The sequence below is a fragment of the Linepithema humile genome, chromosome 3, assembly GCF_040581485.1.
Source record: "Linepithema humile isolate Giens D197 chromosome 3, Lhum_UNIL_v1.0, whole genome shotgun sequence".
Taxonomy (NCBI): Eukaryota; Metazoa; Arthropoda; class Insecta; order Hymenoptera; family Formicidae; genus Linepithema; species Linepithema humile.
The window spans coordinates 22,879,092-22,906,710 of NC_090130.1; the positions used below are offsets into that span (position 1 = coordinate 22,879,092).

General features: G+C 39.5%; 1 protein-coding gene and 1 long non-coding RNA gene across 6 annotated transcripts in view; one reads left to right on the plus strand and one right to left on the minus strand.

Annotated features, from left to right (window-relative positions):
• LOC136998814 (uncharacterized) overlaps positions 1-24,125 on the plus strand; it is a 53,324-nt gene extending 29,199 nt beyond the window's left edge. Inside the window, exons 2-3 of the long non-coding RNA XR_010889354.1 lie at positions 2,816-2,877; positions 23,705-24,125. This is a non-coding gene — a long non-coding RNA (uncharacterized lncRNA). The remainder of the gene's footprint in view (positions 1-2,815; positions 2,878-23,704) is intronic.
• LOC105668719 (synaptogenesis protein syg-1) overlaps positions 2,583-27,619 on the minus strand; it is a 259,826-nt gene continuing 234,789 nt past the window's right edge. For 3 of the 5 annotated variants that reach the window (XM_067352041.1, XM_067352038.1, XM_067352039.1), the window contains 6 exons: positions 27,277-27,436; positions 25,797-26,096; positions 25,275-25,574; positions 21,264-21,506; positions 18,793-18,956; positions 9,289-16,329 (listed from right to left, as the gene is read on the minus strand). In XM_067352041.1, coding sequence (XP_067208142.1) covers positions 15,949-16,329; positions 18,793-18,956; positions 21,264-21,506; positions 25,275-25,574; positions 25,797-26,096; positions 27,277-27,436 — 1,548 coding nt within the window. In that variant the 3' untranslated portion in view covers positions 9,289-15,948. Of the gene's footprint in view, positions 2,854-2,958; positions 3,022-4,172; positions 4,212-9,288; positions 16,330-18,792; positions 18,957-21,263; positions 21,507-25,274; positions 25,575-25,796; positions 26,097-27,276; positions 27,437-27,619 lie in introns of those variants that run through there. The other 2 variants (XR_010889351.1, XM_012361238.2) reach the window with 2 other exon arrangements.

Here is a 27,619-nt window from a genome sequence, read left to right on the forward strand (position 1 = left end):
TATCGACCTCCCTCTCGTTTCTCTCTAGCGTCTAGTTCGTGCTGCAATCCGCCAGCGAATCTATCGACACGATTTATTATCCGCAAAACGAACCTGGCCGGTCGTAACTTTGCCCGCAATCGAATTTCTGGTGGACATTGCTGAACTAATCGATAGCATAAAAATAAGGAGATGAAATCTTCTTTAAACTTTTTATTCAATAATTTGAGAGAGCAAGGAATTGTAACACTTTTATAAGCTTTTGCTTTCTTTACGTAATATTATTAGTTAATTAATTTTTACAGGTACATAATGGAATGTTCAGGATATTATAAAATTCGAGCTCTGTTTTTATAAATTTAATCGTTTTTAACTGTATAGAAAAAGGAATAAATCAAAATTATTTCCTGTATCGTGTTACATTGAAACGCTGAAAATTCCACTGACTCTGACGCGTCATCATCAGCGGATATGTATGTCAAATTGAAATGGTCGGCTGATACTTTAAGCACGTGATCTGTGATACCTTTGAATTATGCTCTCATTCGTTCTCGCGTTTCGTTCTAAGCGCCTCGAGGTAATCGAGCGTCACGCCAGATCGCGTTACAAAAATCGTTTCTCGAGGCGTGAGGATTCCCGCCGTTGACCGGCACTTTATTGGCTCGTCCGTGACGCGAAGACCGCTTCTGGGTCTGACTAATGGCAGTGGCTGACTACTGGCGCGGTTTGACTAGTGGCGATCGAGTTATCTTGTTAGTGGCAATCGATATCGGGTAACTTTGAAGAGAGGAGTTATCCTGTCAAATGATGCCATTTCAGTTCTTGACCCGTTTTCTTCTCTTTTAGTAATTGAAGAAACGACGAAAGAGACACGCTATATTTATGATATTTGAAGAGTAAAATAATTGAAAATCAATATGTGCTATTATTGTATAAAATGTAAAATAAATATTAATTACTAATTTATATATCTGATATAAGAAGAACGAGATTATTGAACGTTTATTGTAATATTCTTTCCTTTAAAAAATACGGTTACATAAAACTATGTTCTTTTCAACGTTAAAGACAATAAGTGAATTTTGATAAAAGTCAAAAGTACAAATAGATTTTTTCCACATATGGACGATAATACAATGTACGATAATTTCCTGCAAATAATTTAACGTCAAAAGTGAATTACTTATTGTAGTCGTTTTCTCTCCGTCGTCTGTTATGTCTGCAATTTCGAACATCGTTAGAAATACGAAAGGACGCCATTATCTCAAGCAGGCACTTTACTCAGGCATATTTGCCTTGTACGAATAAATAGATGTGCAACAGAAACAAAGAAAAAACACGCTTACTTCCTTAATATTGCCCGGCAACTAGCACGCTGGCGTGCTAATTTTATTACAAATTGAAGCCTTGGAATGGCTTTAAATCGATGCTCCCGATTGTACGAAAAGCATACATTAAATCGATTTGATTCGTCGCGCATTAATAGATAATGCTAAACATAGCTGAAGTCGAGGTTAAAGCTACATTTGACGAGGTGATAAGGTCACGATCGGTCTTAAAAGGTCACGTGATTCTTTTATTTTATAAGTGCAAAGGTGAGAAGTGAGAACTTTCACGCGATTTTGCCGAAAAAGGGTGCGTATAAAACTTTTCCATGGTATTTATTTATTTGGAATATTTACCCGACAACTCTCCGTCGTCTAAGCGTTTCTGCAGAAACGCATGATGGAAAACGTACTAATAATTTTATATGGAGATCCTGAAAATCCTGTACGCCGCGCGTTTGCCGCCATACGGAAATACGAAGCGTCTTGCCCGGAGAAGGAAACAATATTTTTCCTTCTCTGTACCTAATAGGGGGATCTTGCCTGAGCCGTATTATCCTTGTGAAAAATTCACGGTCTCTAAAAGCACGACCATTCGGCTCTTCCGGGCCCTGGTCGATCGTCTTGTATATTCGCCGTGTTCCGTTAGCCCGGAATCCACATTTCCATAAGAGCACTAACGCGAAGCGCCACCACCGTCGCGAGATCACTCGATCGAATCTTTTATCATTCTGCCATCTCCTCGAACGATCTCGCGTGCCTATAGGCGGACCCTTAACGACGTTACAATGCGCCGATCGATGAACATAATTCATGAGAGGCAATGTTCTATAAGCCCCGCGGGCTCTTTCATCTCCTCCTGCTCTACGCGTGCACGTTTCAACATGAACGAGCGTTATGGCCACGTTAATACTTAAATCATGTACGCTCTATAGTCGTTAAAAACGACGCGGAGTACCACGACTGTCATCGCGTTGTTACGAGCAATAATACGAACATACAATATAATCGGCGTTAGAGATACTTCGCGAACATTAATGGGTAGTTAACGGAAAGCGAAATAATATAGGCGACTAATTTATTTTCAGGATATAGAGATCCAATTATTTCAGCAAATATTTGCTGCGTGATTATAAGAAGAATTAAAAGATGAATTGTCTCGTCAAGTATTTGACGGAACTCGTACTAAATTTCAACAAATATTTGAAGCAATGCTGAAAGTTTCGCAATGTGTTATGGAGCTAAAGGAGCTTAAAAAGAATTAAAACTTCTGTAAAGTAAATTAATTTATTCCAAGTGACAATACACACTTTCTACATTATAACACTCGCTTGGTTAAGTTCATGAATAAAAAGGGTTGTTATAATTTATGAAAAAAGTTTTGCGGTCAATATAGCGGGCTATTTTTTGTTTGCACCTCAGTCTTTGAAAAAGTGGGCAAACATTTATCTTGTGCTGACGGTGCAATATGGTGCAGGAAAAATTGACAGGTGTTTTTTTTTTGTTTCCAGGATCTCTGCCTCATAGAGTGTCCGACGTATTCATCGATCTGCTTACAACGCCAATTACGAAGGTACGTAATAGAGATATTACTCTAACCGGTCATTCTTTTGCAGTCGTAAAAAAATTCAGCGCATCATAAGAATATACTCACCGTCGAAGTTTCACGCTTCCTTTGCCGTCTCGCGCCTGCGCCGCATCTTGCCGGCCGCGTAATCTTCGTAAAAATAGAGAAAATAAATTGCTGTAGAGAATGGAAGGACAGATGGGCGCTATCATCGCTCATCATTAAAAATTTTATATTATGAGGTTTATACCGCGTGAGACTTCACGGAAATTACAGCGAACGTGGTGTCTTATCCATAAATATTTTACCACGTTGAATTAGATATTAATCTTTATGCTTCTAGTGTGAATTGTTTTCGGATTCTACAATAATTATAATGATGTGTACTATGGAGCACATAAATAAAATAGATTATGCGCTTCATACATTATTTTAAATCACAAATAAGTAATACATCATGTTGTTTCGATTATTTAAATTATTCTGTCAGGATTTAAAATATTTTATTGGAAATTGTGTGTCACAAACACAGAAAAAATTATTCGACCAGTTTCACAGAGATGTAATTTACAATCGGTACAAATGTACTAAAATAATAATAGAAAGTTCACAACTTTTTCAGAAATGCACGCTGTTTTAGCAATAATATAGCAATTATATCGTGCATTTTGTTATCTGAATATTTTTCATATCATTTTACCATGGTTTATGGTTGCGCTGGTTCATCGTAGCGATAAAACTCGCGGAGAATACGAGGAAAACTGTAACAGTTCGTACGTTTTGTAATAGTATTTATTTACATAAAATATATGTTTATTCAGTCATTTTTTAACGAAAGTTTATATTGAAGTGTTCCAAGCTTGAATTATTTGAATTTGAATTATATTATTTTTGCTGAAAATTTAAAAATGCAATGTCAAAAGTTTATTTATGTTAGATAAATGCGCGGTACAAAATATGTTTGCAGAAAAAAATAACGCTAAGATTTACATATACAGAATGTCACGGACCAATCGTATTATTCATTAATAGCAGATTTCTGAGATTATTTGGAGACAAAATTCTATACCAAAATGTCGAAGTTACAATAATTTTTAAATGCAAAGTCTGAAAGTTGACTAATCAGATTGTCGAAAATTTATGTGCTCAGACATGTCGCATATTGATTTTTATATTCTTATCATATAAAAACCTTAGAAATATGATATTAACGAGTGATACAATTAGTTTGAGACATATTGTATAGTTTTACATTATTTTTAACTCTATTCTCTTAATGAAATTAAATTGAATTGACTTACCGATATGATGTGCAGTAGCCGAGTTGTTCACAAATTGATCTGTAACAATACAAAGTACATCAAAACTATAGCAGCATATAAAATAATTATTTGAGAAATAATTACGCACATTAAACTTTTACTCATCTTTAAATATCTAATAAAAGGGTTATATATTTATATTTAATAACCATAAATATTAAAAATTTTTAATTTTACGAATATTTCAAAGTTTTTATGTGTGTTGCAATACATAATATTTTACGTGCAATATTTTGCAAATAGCAGATAACAAATAAATTATTACTAACCTTAAAGCTACTCTGCCGGCGCCCGATATAGCCCCCTTTTTGAGCTTCCTTTTCCTCTCAATCTTCCTTGCAGTTCTTCCAGCACACACATTTCATTCGCGACGTGAATACGAAAATCGCACAATGTTTTAAACGACACTTTTGACGCGCATTTTGTTATATTAGGAAAAAAGTAAAACTTATAAAATATTATCGCACGGATTACACGCTTGACACTCAGCCACGTCTGTAACAAATAACAACGGAACGAGATCGAAAAACCACGGGAAATAATAAGGATAGTACTATTGTAGAGGAGAATGTATCGATATTACTCCGTACGAGATGCCGCTGTGCGAATAATAAGGGTATAATAATAAATATATCAAGAATAAAGTCGAGTTGTCTTTGATATGTTTATTGCATCTTATTATTCGCACGGCGTATCTCAGACCATTCCATATCGGCGCGTTATTCTTATTATTTCCCGTATTTTTGGTCTCATTTTTTCCGTTGTTATTTTTACGTACGCGGCAGAGTGTCAAACGTGTAATCCGTGCAATGATATTCAGTGCGAGTTTTATTTTTGTTTTAATATAACAAAGTGCGCGCCGGGAGTGTTTTTTAAAATATTGTGCAATTTTTGTACTCGCATCGCAAATGAAATGTATGTGTCTTGATGGACTGCAAGGGAGGTTGAGAAGAGAAGGAAGCTCAGGAAGGGCATTGGGCGTCGGCGGAGCAGCTTTAAGATTAGTAATCATTTATTTGTTATCTATTATTTGCAAAATATTGCATGTAAAATATTATGTAATGTAATATACATAGAAACTTTGAAACATTAAGTAAAAGATTTGTGATTTTTAATATTTCTGATTATTAGATATAAATATATGTATAACTCTTTTATTAGATATTTGCATAAAAAATGAGTAAATATTAATGTGCGTAAGTAATTAAAGTAATTATTTTTCAAATAATTACTTTAAACGCTGCTATAGTTTGGATGTACTTGGATTTTATATGTTATCAACTTGTGAACAACTCCGCTGCTGCGCATCGTACTGGTAAGTTAATTCAATTTGTGTTTTTAATACCATAAAGAAAATAGATTTAAAAATAATGTAAAATATACAAGATGTCTCAGACTAACTGTATCACTTGTTAACAGCAGATTTCTGAGGTTTCTCATAAGGTAAGGATATAAAAATCAATATGCGATGTGCCTAAGTGCATGAATTTTCGACAATCTGATTGATCAACTTTAAACACTTTGCATTTAAAAATGGTCGCATTCCGACATTTTTGTATAAAGAACTTTGTTCCTAAATAATCTCAGAAATTTGCTATTAACGAATAATACGATTAATATGGCACTTCTTGTATACATTTTGTGTTGCATAATTTTTTTTTGTGTTATTATCCGTATTGTGTTATTATTCGTATTGAATTAATTGATTTAAATTATAATTAATTGATATTTTTATTGAATTTTGTGAAAAGACTATTTCTTCTTCTCGATTATTTAAGTGTGATTTTTATTCCATGATTTTATTTACCGCATTCGTATGAGCCACGTCAATTTAGAGGCTGCTTGCATAATTTGAAGCGCCCTCGAAATGATAGCGACATATTTCATTTCGAGTGCGTACTCTTTCTAACACTTCCTCCGCAAATTATTGGTACTTCTCCGGCGCAGTACGTACGTGCAACTGGCTCATGACTTGTGCGTATTTTATCTTGGCATATTAATTAACTCCAGAGCGTCGTCGGGGTTTTTGCACCGGCCAACTTTCGCTGTGCGCAGCATCGTGAAATTCCCTTCCACGATTATAAATGCGCTAAAATGAAACAAATAAAACTTAATTCTGGAGATCCTTTAGAGACGCAATATGGCTGAAGCCGGATAGCGCGCGATTATCTTTTTTTTGTTTCAATATTTATTTAAAGTGTCAGGAAACTGGGATTTGCGTATTAAATATTATTCATTAAAATATGCAATAACCATGCTGTTTTCTGACAATTATATTTCCGTTTCTTGTATAATCGTATTGAAATGCAAATGGTCAATCAGTGCAATAAATTTCTATCAAAGATTCATATTACGTTACTTTTTCTCTATATTGTTTTATTTATGAATAAAAATCAATAAATGTGAATACAAGTAATACTACAATTTCTTTGAAAATGTTTCAATATATTAATAACAAGCTATTCACGGATACAGAAATTTGTATTTGTAGCTTTACATCTTATGCGTTTGTTTCATATTTTTATGACATCAGTTTTTGAATATGTTAAAAAAGAAATGCTTAAAAAGCATGAAGACGAAACGAAATAGAAAACAGGATTGCATTTGAAATACATGTAGCTGTAAAATACTATGCTACAATCTGTTTCCGGCGAAATAAATATGTTTGCCGATTAAACGAATAAAAAGCCACCGATATGATTGTTTCCCATTTGTTGCGTATACCGAACACACAGAAGTATCAAGAAGCGGTTGTCATCTGGCAACCCAATTTGTTGTTTTAACAAAATAAATTGCAAATTCGCGTAACGCGATTTCGTTGCCGAATTGACAGAACTCGCCGCTTCCCGGCGTGAACTGCAGTTCAAATTGAATAATGAATCTCGTTCTGTTTTTTCGTTCCCAGCGTGACACTTCAAGGTTAATTAAAAAGTGCCATTATTTATTTAACTACCACGTAACTGCGCTTATACTTCCGACGCAATTACGTCGCGCGTACGAATAAACCGTCGCGTTGGACACCTGCATTTAAATGTCTTTGACGCTTGAATTTCTACTATTCGCCAGTGGAAAAAGTTTGCATCGGACGCGCCGTAATCGGGACATTCGACAATTTATGTCGATTTTCAATTCGTGACATTCGGTCAATGGTGTTCGATTATACGTGCTTGTAGCAAAGCAAGGAGAGAGAGAGAGAGAGAGAGAGAAAGAGAGAGCACTGAATTTTTTTTTTGACGCTGCGAAACGAAAAAATTCTACTTTTAAACTCCGAGAAGACGGGCTCGGGATAACTCGTTTCACGGCAAGTGGGCAGAGTCTGTAACTTAATACTCCACCCGCGGTTGTCATTGTGCAAAGTAAAGAAATCCGACGTGTACTTAATAAGTTTTCGGTAATAACCAGGGCTCTCGAGTTTCTCTCTTTCTCCGCGGTAGAGACGCTTGACTTGGTCGACTTGCCACATCAGTGCCCTTATTACCCACCTACTTTACTTTACTAAAGCATTCTCTCTCTCTCTCTCTTTCTCTCTTCGCGCTATCGCACTAGAATTAATCTTAATAATTGCCGAGATCCGGGCTCAGTCAATAATTGTCAAGTGGAATTTATTCGGGTATTTTTAAAATGCAAAACAATAGCAAATATCTGATTGTAATGGAATTGTAACGTTTCGAACAATGATTGAAAATCGAGCTCTTAATATTTGCGCGGGTATGCATCGCACAACAAAATCATTCGTGTAAATATTCGTGATATTTGTGTTAAATGCCAGTTTTATAAGAGTCTTTTGGGAAAAGTTATTTGAGTCTCGCGACTCTCACGTGTTTAAAATCTATTTGGTAGAAAATTCACCGGTGAAACCGTACCGCTGAAGCCGCCTTTACGCTGGTTGAATTTTACGTTAGCACGACGCCGGCGAGGGTCGGCGCCGGGGAACAGTGAAATATGAATCTCGGTCGGCGAGCAGTCAACGAAACCGAGATAATCAAACGCCGCTATCTACCATTGCTCTCTGTAAATCCCAGAAGCAATAAAGCTGCGGCAGGGCGACGAGCGTGGCGGGGAAGCGGGGGGCGAGGCGGTATCTTCCGTTTCTCCTTCTCGCGCGGTGGAATGGCTGCCACCGTGCGAGGAGGGAAAGGAGGGGCGTTTTCTCGACGATTTTTTAATTACTCGTTCGCAATCTCGCGTATCCGCCCGACGTAAACGCCATTTCGCGAAAACGGCCGGCAGACAATTGGCAAGAGAGACGAGAGTCTGGTGCGAAGATGCTGTCGGGACGATCCAAGATTTATGTTATCTCCTGAGGACTCGCGGGGGACGCGCAAGCACGTGTCGGGGAAACGGGATTGGCGGAAAAGAGGAGAGGAACGTGAAGGTTGTTCCGGCCGATATATAGAAGAAGGGAGGAGTTCCCTTTTCGGGGCTCTGCGAATTCTCACCTCGCTATTCTCGTAATCCTACCTTCCCGGGAGTCACACATTATCGCGCGCGCGCGCGCGCGCTCGCGTACCCGTGCGCATATAGGTGCATGATAAATGAAATAATGAAACTCGGCGTCTCTCTGGCTCTCTCCGTGCTTCGAGCTCCGCGTAATTAATAGGAGGAAATGCGACAAAGTGTTCGTTATGGCAGCGCCGTTTCTAATTTCGCCGTAGTGTAATACACAGTATTAATTTCGCTTGCTTTATTATCCTTACTGCGCGTTTTTACTCTGAAATATGTAATGCAAATTGTACGTTGCGTACATTACGTAATTGGCTGGGACGGGCGGCAAAATCCTATTATTTGTTACATCATATTGTTGATAATCGAAAAAGGATCGAAGCGCTCGTTAGAAGGATGAGCTATTTTAATGATGAATACTAACATTGAAAACATACTTACCAGATTTATAAAGATGAATACTTTCGTGAGAATAAAAATGATAAAAAATTACTTTTTTCTGGCGAATGTTGTTTGAAGTTTCATGTGGAAAATTGGAAATTTCACGAGTAAGGAAAATAAAAAAGCTATTTGTTATAATCACCATTAAGGACAATTAGAAAATCAAAATAACACTCTTAATTCTATAAAGTTCTCCAGGGATCAATAGACATTTCTTAGTTTTTCATATCAACACGTTTATTCTGATTACGTTGAGGTGTGTATATATTTATAGAGAGAGATCTATAATTATTGTAGATACACATAGTATGGTCGTCGCAAGTTTCAATTTTTAACATTCTCGCGTTTCTCTCCGTCGGACTTGCAGGACTCTCGCAAACATTCGAACGCACATATATACACACACATACGCGAACCATGATTTCACAGAAGAATGTACAAACAGACATGCACGCGTTTGCTCATCCAGAAGACTATGTACAATTCAACATAGGTGCGCGATTCGTCAGACTCTTTGTCGCCAGCCTCGTTATTCGCATAGAAAAGATCGAAGTTTTGTCAGCATCAATTAAAGAGTGGAAGTTGAATATCAGTTAAGCACCAAAAAAACAATTATGCAATAAACACACATTTCGAATTCTGAGTTTGTAGAAGCACCGTTTATCAATTTAGTATTTTTAACTGTTGTTCTTGACATTTAATTGGTATTTATCTTCTACCCTTTAATTATTCAATAATTATGACGAAGATTAAAATTGCACAACAAAACATATATATCAATACATAAATATCAAATAAACAGAATGTTTAATGATGTGCGAGAGAAACTGAGACGGACGAATGAAAAACGAGCGACGCTCGAATGTGTCTGGAAGTTGGAACGAGAGCAATCCTGTGCAATTATTGTTTATTTCGTATTCCCAAATTTTCGAACATTGTGATACACTTCGATATCCGATAGATATTCAAGAGACCGGCATCAGGGTATCTGTGCTGCGGGGATGAATTACGGATTCCGGGAAGTCGGAATTGTGCGGCGGTTATCGTGGCGGTGATACGCGGGCGTCGATGAATATTCCATTGGAAAAAAGACTTTTGACGCTTTTTAGGGCTTTTGATGCTCTCGGTACAAGCTAATAGATTCGTGCCATGTGAGTCTGCCATGGAGGCGGCCGCGGCGGGAATTGACTTTCAGATTCGATAAGCTGGCGCAGATTTGTAGAGGCTTCTTTTGAAACTGGCACGCGGCACTCGGCTGGTCACCTTTAGCCCCGAGGCTTCTCGCGCGGGTGCATGCACGCCGCAATGCAGGCCTGGTACAAAGTGCAACGGGAGGCTGTAGTAAAACGAATGAGCCCGTCCGAACGAGCGATTTAACGGGCGGTTCTTATTTGTAGAATTTCATGCGAATGGCCCTGCTTTTTCGTGTGCTCCTTTTTCTAACCGCGTCGTTGCTTTGATCGATTGAAAAGCGTGTTTTTAACCGGGACAAAGCTTTGGACAGTGAGTAATTAATTCATTGCAATTCTCGTTTGTAAAAAAATACTTATCTTGTCTTATATCAATTTATAACAGACTCTTATTAATTATATACTCAACGTAATGCAAACTCTGTTATTTGCTACAGAAGAAGAGACTAAAACATTAAAAATTGATATTTAAATCAAAGTATTGTGATATTCTCAAGAATAATAATTAAATATTGTAGCAATGAAATAATTCAGTTTGCTTTTATTCATATTAATTTTATATTAAATTGTAAGTAATTGTTAATATCATATATCTCGTAAAAATTTCAATCGTACGAAAATAATCTGAATATCTTATCAACGTAATGATGTATAACGCGATGCACTTTAAACTACTGAAACGATCAATCGGAAGCATAAGATCGCACCAACACATATCAGGCTCGTAATTGTTCATTTCGCGCGTCATTCCTTGCACGAACGTGAAATCGGTTCGCTTCGCGGAACTCCACGCGGCCATCGTTTCTTTATTACTATCGAAATTTTCACGTCGACGAAACGAGCCGCATTCACACGTACCCGCGGTATTTGACAGGAAACGTGGAATGTATTGTAGCATGCGAAAAGCGAGAATTTAGGGAGGAGGCGCGAGGAGAAACCGGAGCGCGATCGTTAACGGAGCGCGTGCTTAAAATACCTGCGAAACCGGAAGGACTTCGCCAATCGAACTTTTGTATATGTGTATGGATACGCGTCGATGTACATACCGAGTGATCCACTGCACTGCAGCTATTGTTGTGCAACGTGTGTAATACAAGGCAGTATGCAATAGTACGTATGAAGATATCATTTCATCAAGCTGACGCATTGTTACGTTTCAACGTTTAAAATGTTTCTCTAAAAGCGATCTTTTTGTATTTTATGGAGAACAATTTTAACTTGCAAATCTAAAGAACAGTATTATTTAGCCATGATTGCAGGATTTCATTCAAGAACGTAGTAATTGAGTGATGTTATCTTGTTCTTGTTATATATGGCAATATCAAAGATTATATATTATATCAGAATATAATTTACAAGAAAGGGGCATAAAAGAAAAGAACAATAGTTCAGGCAGTATAGTTAGATATCTTTTAAGTCGAGAAGAGAAAATCGATTTTATGTAGGTTCAATTGGAGCACTCGAGGTATAATTTTCTTTTCTTCGTCCACTTCGATCTCGTTCGAGCGCCGGACGTGAAAGAAAAAGAGTCGTTTCATCTCAACCCTTCCATGAATTCTTGAAAATTCTTTATTGCGAAATAACTGCGATATTCTAACTATAATGGAAAGAAAAGAACGCGAGTTTAAATAGCTAAAAATAACTCAGATATAACAATGTCTTTAGATTTGTCTGCGAGCAAGAGGTTTTTCTTCACAAAACCAAAAAAAGTGAGCGTGGAAGGGCTAATTGATTTTTTAACAATACAAAGAAACACAAAGAATAGTGGAAAAAGCGCGCATGCATACATATATATTTTTCTTTTTTTTTTTATTCTTAATCCTCGATTTCGATTGCTGAGCTACCGCACAGTATCGTACATAGTAAAAGATAGATTCACATATTTGCGCTCACACAGCACAGGCACACATTGTGCATACACACATACGCACACGTACTTATATATGTATCTTTATTTCTTTGTCTGACCATTAATTGCAATCCCAATCGTTTAATTATACAGTTCCGCCCTCTCTTTAAATAGGCTTGCCTAATTGGGCGCCCAAGACTTTACGATATACGCGGAGGTATTGTATTACGCACACTCTGAAAAAATATCTCGGCGCTGTACATCGGAGCATATATCTTACAAATTACGAAGGGGCGTACACGAAGGAACGCTCGTCACGTCGGCCTTCTTCGCGTTTTGCCGGCCGACGACGACGATGGTCAATAACGAATTACGTCGTACGTTAATATCGATTAGCCATAGGAAAGACGAATAAAGCACTCGAGTCAAACGATTAACGGGCTCGAATAAAATAAGAAATTCAATGATAGCTCGCACAAAATAATAATCGCAAAATTTGAAGGCGGTTTTGCTGAGAAGAGAGAGAATTTGCGCGTTACGATTATTATCTCTTTCCTTTCTCACGTACTGCTAATGCGATATCGCTCGATACGATTGTTCTGGGTACGTACCTTGTAATGTCGTTAATGGATCCGTCGATAACGATCCTTCGTGCCTGTTCTGTGTCGTCCCTCAAAGAAGACGTAGGGGTTTAACCTCGGGCATCTTCAAATAAAGTCTCTCTTTTTTCGATGTCCTTATGTACAAGGTATTTACACTTTTGTCTCCGCTGCGTATACGCGACGGAAACTGATATATATATATATATATATATATATGTATATATATATATATATAATATATATCTCTAAGATGTACACGCGTGTACATTTGTACGGTGCACAACGTACGGCGACGCGCAAAAGGTACTCCTCGATCGCTCTTCGTTATTTCGACGACGAACTTAATGAAAATGAATGCGACATGGCAGTCGTGTGGGGTTGTGCGCGTTTTGGCAGTCCTAGGACACAGGATTTTGTCCACAAGATTTCGTCGTAAAATAACGCACGTCACGTCAATCTGTTCGTTTAGGGATCGACGGGAAGTGAAGATAAATCGGCCGCTGCACGATGAATTATATCGTGTTTAATGTGTTGCGATTTAATATAAATTAAATTCAAGCCTTCATTATTTTTAAATAATACTTTTCGTATGTTCTCAGGCGCTCTCTTCTCTTTAATTATTTTCACTATGATGCTAGTATTCCTTGTAAGTTTGAATAGCCAGTTTTAATATACACGATCGTAAGTAAACTCGTCTTGCCAACAATATAAAAATCGATAACCAAATAAGAAATAAAATATTCTTTAGAACCGATATCCCCCCAAGCAAGCTCAAATTCCAATTAAGTTGAAAGTAATTGACCAATCACGATGTAATTGACCGTTCGCGGGCCGCTTTTAATTTAGCAGTTCTGCAACGTTATTGTCTCTTTGTTCACGGTTCGAATTACGATCCCGTCGCAAAATATCCTCCGATCGAACTAAACGTAATTACAGATAATTCATAGATGCTCGTCGCTATTGAACGATGCGCAGTGTACAAGGTACGTTTGTTAATTAGAATTAATATACATATTTTCGGAGCGCAGTTAGCTCTCAACGCACATGGTAATTTCGATAATTAGTCTAAATTTATTCCGTGTCCTCATTCTCGAGGAAAAGTTACTATTTACAATGTCTTACGCATATACGAGGATGTATATCAGGTCATCTTGAAAGAACGTTCTTTTCAATTATTGTGAAAATTCGACTTTTCTGAATTTTCCGCGCACTCTGTTTTGCACGTAAACGCGCAAATATTGTTCCGTTCATACATCGTGCATTTAGATAGAGAAAGTCATGTAAATAGACTAGAAAGATGTAACGATAGAAGGACAGAGAACGAGTCTGGACCGCGAGGCAGAAGATCGATAGTTCCGCTTATTTTATAGTCAGCAAATTTACTCTTACCTTACCTTGCAAGTTTCCTTGGTGTGCGGCATACTGTAAATAAGTCGGAGAATAAATGTCGATACTCCGAGATTTAATTAATCAGCTCGTAGCGTGAATAGCTGACATTTTCACTGCAACACGCCACGCCGAACGAAACTAATTATGTGCATACATTCCCTTTTAGAAAGATCGATCAACTGTCGAACACCAGCATTTGACTGATTAATTATTTAATTATTTTCTTGATAATTAAGCCGATATTGCGCGGAGAAAAATTTTATTATCGGGCTTGCATTTTATATCGATATCGAAACGATTGAAAATTGGATGGCCCGTAAAAGTGAGCATTTTTTGATGGCGGAACGAAATTACGCATTAATAGCGAAAGAAGAAAAATGTATTCGACATTGAGAAAATTATTACGTCGGATTTTCGTAACATCCTGTGTTTTATACGGCACGCTTGTTTCGCGTCGTAGCTAGCGCGGAAATATTTTTAGGATTTTCGTGGAATAAGTCGATCTTCTCTCAGCGAGGCGGATCTTTTCCGTTCTCGAAATTTATCGTTGCACTTGGTGCGACGTAATCGACGCGATACTCTAAAAGAGAGAAGGAAAGAGCATATCGCCGATAAAGACGCGCCCATTCTACGAAAATACACTCAACGCGACGATCTTCTTTATCCCCGTACCTACTTTGTAATACAAAGTATACTCTCGGGATAGAAAATCTACATTCGCCGTTGCAAGACACAGGAACATCGATCTCGCCTCTTGCGGTACGAACATCCTCGGAATGCGGAAACCTAGATTTTTGGACATGTTTCTTTCCACTCGACCGGCTATTCCAGTCAATCGATAGGATCTTCCACGACTGAATCTTTGTGGATTTTTAGATAATATTTCTCGAATCGGAACGATCATGTGAGAATGGCCGATATCTATGAATAAATTCGTTTTTCAATCTTATGGCCTCATTCGATAGTCTGTCAGAATAGAAATATCTGTTTTTAATATAAAGTTTTTATATAATTTAAAGTGAATTTCACGAATATGTTTTTCTAGAATACAGAATTTTTTTTAGTAATTTTGGCTTAGATTCAGAATTCAGAACTTCTTTCTGTTAAGTATTTTCTGCATGCTTTTATGATGACTTGCTGAAAATAAAAGCAGTCTTTAAATTCTTTGAAAATTGGCAGCGATTATTCTGATATTTCTCTTAAAAATTTCATATGATATGGTTGTATTGATGTTGCATTACACAGAATTCAAGTCAGCCATATTTTGTATTTCGAACACAATAGAATACCCAAGCAAAGGCATTAAATCTTTGTTGCTGACCGATATCAGAATATTTCGATATGTATTCTTCCAAATTATTTGGCTAGTCCTGAATTTTTAAAACACCAATTGTCTCAGTAAGAGAATTGCGATTCGTACGAATAGATTGTATCTAAAGAGATCTAATTTTTTTTTTCATTGCGTATTCTTTGATGCATTCAGTTGTTACCGAAATGTAGTAGTTCGATCATTCTTCTCGTTGTACGACGTCATCTGTGACGATTAGAAGTTTATCCATTTACGAGCACTGTCATCCGGTAAAATCATAGTCATTGTACCAGAGAGAGAGAGAGAGAGAGAGCGAGTGGTCATGTCGCGCGATTATCTCGCGCGTTCGGACGAAACTCACAATTCACATCATTAAATATATCTTTTCCCGAGAATCTGTGGACGTTACTGGGAATGTAACCGTCAGTCCAAGCATCGATAAATCGGCTATGAAGACGCGCACAATCGCCACGAGCCCGCGGCCATATCAGACGTAATACTCGTTGACGTTGAGCGCGTCGGAGTCGCGTCCCTATACGCAACTTTCCTGGGTCGAGATCAGAGGCGTGCGGACAGTGACGACCTCTCTCGCCGGATGATGCTGCTTGCCGCTCATGACGGTGGACACGGTGGAGTCCTGGAGCACGTTTGCCGTCGACAAGGGAGTGGTTGCACACGACGGCGCATTGGAGACGTCCACCTTGGTCGGCCTGGCGTTATGGTCGATGCAGGCGTATACCGTAGCCTCTTTCGTGTACGGTTTGCCACCCACGATCACCCCAAGACCGCTGCCGTAACCCTGAAGACCGCCCAGGCCGCTGCCGAGGCTGGCTAATTTGGCGTCGGTCGCCAGAGTCGACAGAGTGGTGGGCCTCGCCAAGCACAGCTCAGCGTATGTCACCTCGCCGGATAACTGAAAGAAGAAAGTTACGACACGCTACACAAAGACCGTTCGCGCGGGTGCAGTCGAAAGAAGCCGTTGCTGCGAAGAGAATTTTGATGATCACCACATATGTGGTGATTCTCCAAGCTATGACGATGAGTGCTGAAATATTGACCGAATATATACCTATTTATGCTATAGTTATAAATAAATAACAAGATTTTATAATACGAGGACATTAGGTCATTTATAGAAAATTCAACAGTGGGTACGCGATAGAGAGAGGGCACTTTTCTGTCAGTTCGAATCGAATGAGGCTCATTGAATCATTCATTGAATCATAAAACGATCGCGTAGCTTCTACATGAGCCGATTAGCGATTTAGTGCGTGTATTGTTTCTATCGATCCAGGCGATTATGTATTACGCAACAAGTCTGCTCGGATGTCTAATGATACGTGGGGAACAGGAGATTAAGCCAATTTCAATACACACTAGCGCTAAGTTATAGATATGTGTGCACGGGTCCGTAATCCGCCAAAGTAAATGCAACCAGTATACGGAATACACGCGGCCGGCCATTTAAATAATCCCCTGCAACTCGTGAGACGCCCAACTTCAAGATAGGGCCAAAGCATTCCTAAGAAACTGAGAGAGTTTTCGTGGCGCATTTTCCTTAGTCTCAGGACTTAGATAATACGGACAGGTCTAACTTTCGGAATTTTCACTCCTGAATATTCCTAAGAGACCGCCCCGGACTAGCTGGCTCGTATCACGGAAACTTTTGACGGCGAGAGTTCCTTCGACTGTTTAGAGCGGAAACCCTCGAGTGCCCGGCGCCATTTTCTATAAATTGGACGCAAAATAACGCGGAGAATGTTTCCTCGCGATGAAATGTAGACGAAAGGCATGGCGTAGACCAAGTTATTTACGAGAATATACTTATTCATTAAGTTTTATCGCGAAAAGAATTAATAAATGAAGACGCACGAATTATATAAATTTTCCAAGTGTAATCGAGTTCTCGTTTTTATTATATCAGACTTTCTATCGGAATTTTTTTATAGGAATCCATATTTTAACGAGATCTCACGAACACCGAAAATTTTTTACGAATGCTTGAGATTACGAGGCATTTTAAGCTAGTGATCGTAGACACGCCATAGATTATGAAAAAAAAACTGCGAATCCAACAGATGGATCGGAGAAACTGGAAATTGTAAAAAAGCAACAATTAACCGACGGGAAATGGAATACGAAAATCCTTAGCGATAATCAAAGTTTTCCACTCTGGAGTTTTGCTCTTACTGAGGTTTTACTAACAGAACTTTAGATCCCCGCGGTAATTAGCAATTAATTTGGTGTGAAATTGAGGGTGAAGTTTTAGCGAATCGTGACGAGAGAAACCGGAGAGACGATCAGAGAAAATTTAAAAGAAGAAACGCGCGAACGGAACGAAAGAAGGACGCATTTTAATTCCGATCGTTTGTTATTGCGAATTATGAACGCAAATTTGCGCGTGCAATTCAGCGAGCGTGCCGATCACGAATGACAGCGCAAGATAATCTTACCTTGGAAAAATGATTTTAAAGTATTTTTACGTATTAACATTAGAATTGCTTCGACCTCAAAATGTTTTTCAAAATCGGAAAAAAGGCGCGGACAGTGCAATTTTCTACTTTCAAACTGCTGGAAGCGTTCCTTTCCGGTAGAAACTTTAGCACGGGTGCTGTGCTCTCGGATGGATACTGTTATTTTAAACTACATCGCTGGGAGGACTTTCTTGAAAATGTCGGCCGAAGCTTTTCGCGCAGCTCGACGGAAAACGGGAACGACGCGACAGTACGACAACGGCGCGATTCGGCTAACTGCTTCGTTTCTTCCGTTTCTTTGCACTCCACTTTCTCAGTTTCCCATCTCATTGGAATGAACCTATTAACTTTATTAAAACGTTCCTCGCTCACTGGACTAACGAAATTCTCGTGATTTAAACTATCGACTTTAATTGTTTAAAGTTTCCCTTTGCTGCAAACGTTACGTACTACATTCACTTCCGTCTCATGAAATCAGAACATCCATTTACATGTAATGGCTGTACCAACTATATGGCACTAGTATACATTGAGCGGGACAACAAAGTACAATTTAACATGGAATCTAAAGGGAATCGTTAGTTTGTTGCAGAATTGTCGGAGAATTTTGTATGCGCGGCGATTATTCAAAGCATCTCATATAATGCACTATTCAATTTCTACAGATTATTTACAAGTTTTCACGTAATGAAATTAATTTAAATTAAATTTATTTATTAATGATTGTGTGCGACATGTAGCATTCCGGCCTACAAAGATCATCACGGGATTAATGAAACGAGAGAAGGAGTAAAATCAAAGTTTCGTCAGCCATTCGCTTTTCGTCTCGCGCGCCCGCGCACAGATAAAGTCTGGACAATTACTAAATTTCATTAGGAGAACTTCCATCGCACAGTACTCACCGGCAAGGTAGGATAGTTGTTGTAGTCGTTATGCGAATAAGCGGGAAGTCCTTGTAGGTGATTATTCGTCTGCTGGGCCGGAAGGGACGATGGAAGACCATCCGGTGTGTTTTGCGTTGCCAATGGTGTGCCAGAAGTCGAGCCCGTCAGCTGATAATCTGAATCTTTCGTTTCAAGCACATGAGAAAAAAAATCCACACTTTCCATAATATCAGACAAATATGTTTTATATTGAAAATCATAACATTTCAATTCTGCTAGGTACACCTTGCAAACTGACAATGATTTCAAGATATTTTATCGATACATTTTATTAGAAATTAATAAGACTTCGAAAATTATTTATAAAATTTACTGTATCATTTATTGAAAGAAAATGACGATATAAAGTTTCCTTATATGCTATTATAAACTAGTTTAATCATTAATTTACATCGTGATGACATACTGAACTTTATCATAATAAACTAATAACTACAAAGCATTACGAATGTATCGATACATGGCTTAATTCGCCGAGAAACGGTATGCTAATGCGATATGTTAATTAAATAGTAATTTGTATCTAACTAGATGTAGTTTCGATCGTAATTAAATAATTAATTAAGTAATATTGCGTCCAGAATAATAATATTCATTAAGTTAACATTCCATACGTTCGGATGACAAATTTGTGATCCGAATGTATTTCGCACTTGAAATATATATAAGAAATAAAAAATACTTGATCATCATAAAGGATATAATTGACTTTCTCTAAACGTAAATCGATATTTCGATACTTGTTTTTTTCAAAAACTCTGGAAAAGTGTGTGTTTATAAAAAATTGCGATTTTATATAAAAATATTGCGAATCTTTGATTCAAAATTTCATTGCGAAATTATTATAAAAAAATACACTGGTACGGTTACGATCTGAAATTCACTTATGCGCTATTCGAATAATGTTACGTATTGGATACGTATAAGCGAGTTCAGTGAACAAGTCTCCCTTGTAATCGGCCGAGTAATTTATTAACAAGTCAGAGGTTAAGTTCTATGGTTTCGAGCCATATACTCGACCATAACCGCGTTCGCCAGTGTCGATCCGGCGGTATTATTGCGAGCGACGTAATGACGCATAGCATAGCGTTGCGCGATGCTGTTAACAAATCGCGGTGCGTTGTGCTCGCAATAGAGTCCGCTGAATTTCCGGTCTCGAGCACACTTGTTCAAGTGTTCTCGATCGCTGTCAATCAGGTATTACGCTTGAAAGCCAACGGGGGCAATGTAACTGATAAAATTTCCGTGTCAATCATCGAGTCTTCGGAATAGCAACGTTAATTCTGCCATTCTCTTCTTTTTGTTGTGTTGTGTGAATTTAATTTGTTCGAATGCAAATGTTTCTCTTTACGATTTATTATTGTTTTAATCAAATCTTTGTATGCTTGTGTATAAGGTTCTATTTAAAAATAGAAAATTAATATTCGATGATATGAAACTTAAGAATTGATAGAAGCAATACAGGTCCGTTTTTTATATTTTACAAGTAAAAATGGATCGGATAGATTTGAACGGAACAGAGGGATTAAATGGATAGCAAACTCGTTTCAGTGCGGCCGATCCTTTTAAATTACGAACCAAATTGGAAGCCTGGTATTTTTAAAGTAAATTCGGCTTTGCCGAACGTAGTGAAAAGTGGAGTACAACCAGACACCTCTTTGTTCATGTTATAAGAGTAATTAAATGTCTAGTATTACGCAAGAGTAAAGAACATTGAAATATTATTCGCGTGAAATTTCGTTATAACATTCTATTGCTCAACATAAAATCAGAAATTTCTCAACGTCATTGTGTTTAGTTCTGTTTTACTATAACGATTTGCACGTTAATAAATTTATGTGCAATTGTTCGGTTTTGACTGAAAGGGAACGTCAGTTATGAATCAAAAGCTTGTAATAAAAATAGGAACATTCTTTCGTGATTGAAGTCTATTCAAAAAACTTTTTGCATTGTCATAGTGGAAGTGCGTTCATTGTATTACGTTTCGTTCTTAATCATAGAATAAAGAGATGTGTTAAAAATTCTTAGGATAAATATGAATATAGCGTGTGTGTTGATCGACATATCACTACACGATGTGCATTATTCGTACCATTGCTAACGACAGCATTGTGTTACAACGCGTGATTTACGCAGCCAAATAATTTTGTGCATTATCCGAATTTTCCCAACCGCGCGCTTCGTGTCGGACGTGTATGGGATATTTCCGGAGTTTTTATTTGCATATTTTCTGCGCGGAAATCGACATACGCATTGAACAACGAAAAACATTAAATATTAACAATTTGATAATAAAAATAGCAAGCGAAATAAATTTGTTCGGCGTGTCGATATGCTCCTTCGAATATATTTAAAATATGTGTGTCCGTTCTTTTTTTTTTATCAGCTCTTTATGTTATCATACCAGGATGGTCTTGGGAACAACATACCTTTGTTGGTCGGTACAACGTCGGGATTTCTATCGTCCGCGTCGTAAAGGTCCTCCGAGCTCGGTGCGGTGGCCTTCTTCAGAGGTAAATCGCCCGGCCTTTGAGCTCGTCTCTCGCTTCTCACTTTCAGCGCGGCCAGAATAGTGACGGTGACGAGCAAAAGTGCGGCGACCACGCCGATCAGACCCCCGAGTAGTGGGGTGAACTCGAAGGGTACCGGAGTACCTGTGAACAAAACGCGCACTGCTCTCATGCAAGTGTGTCGACGCAATTCTTTTCGTGTGGTACATTAAAGAGGTGGAGTTTGAGAATATTCTTTTTCGAAAAATAAATACTACAAATTTAGTTAAAATTGTGACAGTACGATGAAAACTAAGAGTATAATTATTAATGCAACAACGAATGTGTCTCGCGCCTTTTGTATCTATTTGTTACGGCGATATCTTTGTATCCAACACGTTCACGCGGAACGATAAACTAAGTAGCGGTTCACTGCTCCGAAGGAGAGAAGTGCCGGGTACGATTTTACGGACGGATTGCGAGGGTAAACGGGTTAAACGAGTTAAAGTCGCATTACGCCATAAAAAGATTCGAGATATTTGGCCTGCGCGAGAATGGAGCCATCTGACTACCCACCTACCATTTCTAAGATTAATGAATTCGGATCCTTTTGATATCTCTCCACGTTTAAATACCGTCCTGGGCGACGTTTAATTTTCTACGCGGCCGTCTTCCGCCACGTCTTCTCGTATTCGTGCGTGCGCGCGCGTTACTCGCTATCGCTCCACCCGTCCGTTTTTTAATCTCTTTCCTTAGCCCGGACCTTCCTGAGAGACATCGCTCGTAATTGCCACTCGTTTTAGTCACGAGCGACCGAGTGTTTTTACTCCGTGCTCCGATGCACAGCCAAAGTGCACGTTAATTTTTAATCAAGGCGAAAGTGCACCGGGCATCCATGATATTTACCTGTCATCTACCTTTCTTCGCCACCTTTGCCCCTTATCTTATTTTTGTTCTTAGCTGACTTTTAGAAATATCTTTTTGTTCAATGGTTTAAAAAAAAATTTTTTTTTTAATTTTTATTTGATCTTTCTGTTAGAATATTATAAATTATATGATCCGGAAATGTATGTCGAGTATGTCGAGTAAAAATGCAAAATCTCGATTACAAAGTCCAGTGCTTGTAGCAAGTTGAAATAGTAGGATAAATAACGTCAATTTACGAAGAAGTGATTGATTATTTAAGTTTCGAGAACAATAATATTTTTTTCTGTAATAAACAAACGGTTTTGACGGTAATATATGGTGAAAAGGATAACAGAAGCGGTCGCGGCACATCGTTTATCATTGCTTTTTTTAGCAGTGTAACTGACCTGGAAACTTGATTGAATTAAAGCGTCATTTTTATTTGTGACAATCGCTATTTTGTCTATTTGATTTCCTGCCGCGCGTATACATCGCTTTGCAAAATCATACTCAACTAGTTGCAAACGAGAATGTAAATGAAACTGCATACATATCATAACAAATTATGTTTTTTCCTGTATCAAACATTGTTTGTGTTTTCTATAACACGGGACGGTTTTTAATATACACATTCCTACCAGTAATATTTACCGAATCGCGCACGAGTAACAGTGGTTGTAAGCGAGAAGTTTCCGCATCGCGGAAGTTTGCGAACGTAAATGGAATTAAGCTCCCTCTCTCCTCTCACCGCGTCGCGAGTATTTGATCATATCGCGGAAATAGAGCGATCTCTTCATTTTTTTCAGATCGATCAAATTAAAAACCTGAGCGGTTCTGCGTGTTAGTTCGGTCTCCGGTGTATTATTTACATCGTGCAAATTCGCGTGTGGCTGCGCGGATGCACAAAGATTACCGGATCGCGCTGGGATATGCGGGTCGTATATGCGCCACATGTATAATTTGTATTTCACGCCACAGCGTATCGGTGGCACGAAGGACGACGAGCTGAGATTTCAGAAGCACCGTCCTCCTGTCTCGCTTCGGTTAGCATAGCCGCGTGTGCGAGGGTTTGCGGAGCCTTTCTGCGTTTTCGCCGATGCGCTCTCGCCCGACGTAGTAACCGAACGAGGTGCGGGAGCGAGACGGGGCGACGACGACGGTGGTGCACAGGGCGACGTAGGTAGCTGATCCGGGAATTTTATTAAAGTTTCACACTCGTCGAGCTCGCGGCAAGAGGATCGATTTTCGAACCGACTACTCCGCCCGCATACGTATACCGGTTTATATACCTGGTGTATATATACACCAGGTCGCGCGCGCGCGCGGGTGTACTTGCCTGGATCGCACCGTGGAAACTGACCGAGAGAGCAATTTTACTTGTAAATTCGTCCCGAACCGATATATATATATGTATATATATATATATATACATGTACCACACGTACACACATATACGTAGGATATATCCTTTCTAGGCGGAAGGAGGGGAAAGAGAAAAGGGGAGGAGAAGATCCCGAGTGTCTAGCTAGTTGAGATTCTACCAGCCAGAAATCTACGGGATGAATGTGGCGGGCGAGGGAAGGATTCGGCGAGATCCATCCTCTCGGGCATCTGGACCAGGCTCAACCATGCAGGATTTATCGGTAATTCCGGCAGTAGGCGCGCGATATGCGTTTCTTACGAACATGTAAGTCGTCGTTTCCGCAGCGACCCCATTGTTTCTGTTGCGGAATGTCGCCTAAAGCTTGAGAATTTTCCCGAGAGTCGCACGCGACGAATTTTCACGAGAAAGGGGCGAACGGTTGACTCTGTAAAGTCATATCAATTTTCCGCGGTTTTACGACGTGTAATCGTACGGCGGAGGCTCTATCAACGTATTAAAGTATGCGCTCACAGACGGCTTGTTGGAGCGATTATATCGCTCGCGGGAACGGAAAGTTTCGCGTTACGCTCATAGATCTTTCCTACTTTCGTAATTACAGGTGGACGGGCGAGATTAATTCTCGTAATTACTCATGATATACCTGTCTCTGACTACTTGCGCTTTTGCAAATATTACCATCTCCTCGGCAAGATGAAATTTCTCTCTGTCTTTTACCGAATCTCCTTGCCTCGGCGCTAACGGCATCGAATCGGGAAAGTAAACCGGCACCGGCTTAAACGAGCCACGTCGACATATTCGTATTTCGTAGGGCGCTCGGATACGTACTTCGGAAATCTGGCCGTAGCGTTTTACGCACCGTCAGAACCGCCGACAATTTTTGGTCGAAACCGTTTCGTGTAAGTGGATTGGAAAACGTCGGAATAGATTACTATTCTCGTGGGCGGCCGTTCCGTAGAACAATCCGCTGGCACACACGTGACGTGGACGTAACCTGCGTAATATCTATCCAGGTGATCGTACGTATCTGTGTGTGCGCGTGCGCGCACTGTGTATATGTGCCGCCGATTGAATTTCTCGACCCAGATGCTCAATTTTCGCGGTGAAACCTTTCGTATTGTTCGAGTGCTCTTTAGCTACGAGAAACGACGAGGCGGTATATCGAGTTCGACTCGGGGATTCGGGCCGGATGAGCGGATTAAAACGTTACACGGACAATCCGCACAGGTCCGTTCGATTTAATTCGCTAATTCGATTAACCCAGCGTCCTCCGGCTACTCTCATAATTTATGGGGTGGCATTGTACCGATAGCTCGCCTGAACGATCCTATCAAATTACTTATTTCGACGATGCGGATACGATCAATACCCCGAAGCGACCGATTGTCCGATTCGGACATTGCCGATCATTATTAGTCCCGATCGGACATTAATTTTAGAATAGTAATGTTTGTATTCCGTATAGACAAAGATTATTTGTTGGATCATCTTATGATGGTTTGTCAATTTTATGAGTTAACATTTTTGTTGGGTTTTTCTATACATGTACGTGATTTTAATCTATCTTTTCGATTAGCAAACTAATCGCGACAAAATATTTTGGCATAGTTTTCAAGTTATGTTTTCGAAATTCGACGAGGCAAAATATTTCTAGCACAACTTACCGGTCTGCTTCTCGGCGATTTTGAGCGTGAAACCTTCTATCAGTGCAGGATCGCTTCTCCCTTTTGCGTTCACCGCGTACAGGATCATATTCAGAATCTTGCCCGGCTCCAAGCCTTGCACGGTGAAAGCCGCATTCTCTCTGGATGTGATGTTGGCCTGCAGGACCCCCGTGTGCTGATCGAACACTTCAAGGAGGAAGTGTTGAGGTTGACCACCGTCAAAACCAGCGGTGCATTCCACCGAGAGTGATTCGGTGGTCTGGTTGGTCAGCGTGCAGTTGTACGGAGCTTCCGGTTTGCCTGCATGCACCATTAACATTGTTTACAATCTTCCTTCTCGCTCTTCCACTCAATGAAAATTATTTGCGAAATACTGATTTAGCTACAGACGACGTTGTTCCGGCGCAGCATTGCGAAACGCTCGGTATGCACGTTCGTAGAAACGCTACCCGGAACTTTTCCCGGAAATCCTTAGCGACTCTCGACGAAGTCGGACCGGTATACAGCTACGTGCGTACATACCCGCAGGAATGATGTGAAATATGCAGGCATTCTTCTGCTTGCCAGCCGCGTTGGTCGCCCAGCAGAGCACGGTGCCATAGTCCATTTCCGTGACCGGACGGTATGTGAGCACGCTCTGAGTATGTCTGGTCGAATTTTCGAAACGCGCCTTCGGCACATCGACCATCTCTTCGGTATTGTTGAAAGTCCACTGAAAGTTTTGCGGCGCCGGATATGCCTCGACCTTGCATATTACATGGGCGTCCTCGTGTCTCGCCACTCCATAGATGCGTTTTTGATCCGGCACGCAGAGCGGCTTGTCTGAAAGAAGAACAAACACGTGCAACTTTATTAATCGGCACCACCTGCGCGCGATCATTGTGGTTGATTCGCCAGAATCAGAGTTCGAGATTTCAGTGAATATGTTAGAATATGTTTAAATTATCTAGTTATTTTTTACTATCTCTACTTGTCATAATAATACTAATACATTTTCTGTGTTGATATCAATTGTGATTACTTGTAGTTTTGATTTTAATATTTACGGCTCGAAGAATAATTTTGCTCCTTATATAATATATTTAACCGATAATTAGCAGTTCGTTTATTACGCCGAGAAAATGCTCGGTTGGCAAATAATTTCTCTCCGAGACATACAAATTCGCACTGCTGATAAACACACACAATTAATAACTGATTTTTACGGCGTACACAGCGGCAAAGAGAATTGCGACATGCGATATGCAGATCGCAGCGTAGGAGTTTACGCGCATTTATTAAAAGCGCGAGGAGCGCGGCATGAGGCGGAATGGCCATCGCCCGGCTTTCCGAGAGAAGATCGATGAGCATTATTCGCTCACTCGCTTGAATAGTTTCCCCATTTTTCGCGGCGGAATGGGTAAGCGAAGGTCGAAGAAGGGAATGGGGAAATCGGAGTTTGCCGGTTTGGAATAATTTGTTGGTTCGCTGCAGATAGTCCTATTTCTCTTCCACGCCTTCCGCGCGCCGTCCAGCCCTTTGCCCCTTTCAATGTGTTTTTAATGAATAATCATGCCGACATCTTGATGCCCGACGTTTATTCACGAATAATATCCCCAAAGCCCCATAAGCCCGGCGACCAATTACGGGAGCTATATGGACCGTCGCGATTCTTCGAAAGCCACCTCGGAGGCGTTTAATAACGCCGTTATTTAAATCACTCATCACTCATCGGTTACGTTGCCATGTCGTTTACATCGTATTACGTTGAAATATTTGCGACGTTGAGCACAGCTTTGACGGGCGAAATAATTGCCGGGGATTTCCGCCGGAAAGCGCAGCAATCGAGGTCGACTTTATAAAGGACGAGCGAAGAGACAGAAACGTTATTTTCGGCGAAGAAAGCAGCGATGTTAAATTGAAAATTTGCAAACCGAGGCACTCGGAATAATATCCTTCATACACTATACGCGAGTAACGACATATATTTTTACGATGATACGATAGTGCACGATATACTTACACATGATCTTAAGCTCGACGATGTTACTGAAGCCGTCGCCTTCGACATTGCTGGCGACACAGCTGTAATTTCCGGCCTGGGACCGATTCACCACTCTGAGAACCAAATTGTATTGCTGAACCAGGACGCCATTCTTCGCGTTATTCTGAATCACGTTGCCCTGGAACAATGTGCATTTGCGATTAGATCGAAGCGCTGTCGCTACCTCTCGCAGTACCTTATTAGTTATTATTTTCAATCTGCATAGTAATGTATACTGGTCGGCAACGCTCGTAAATTCGTGACCTTTCTCTGAATAGTAGTTGGATCTTACCTTTAATTAATTGATGATTAACTTTATCGA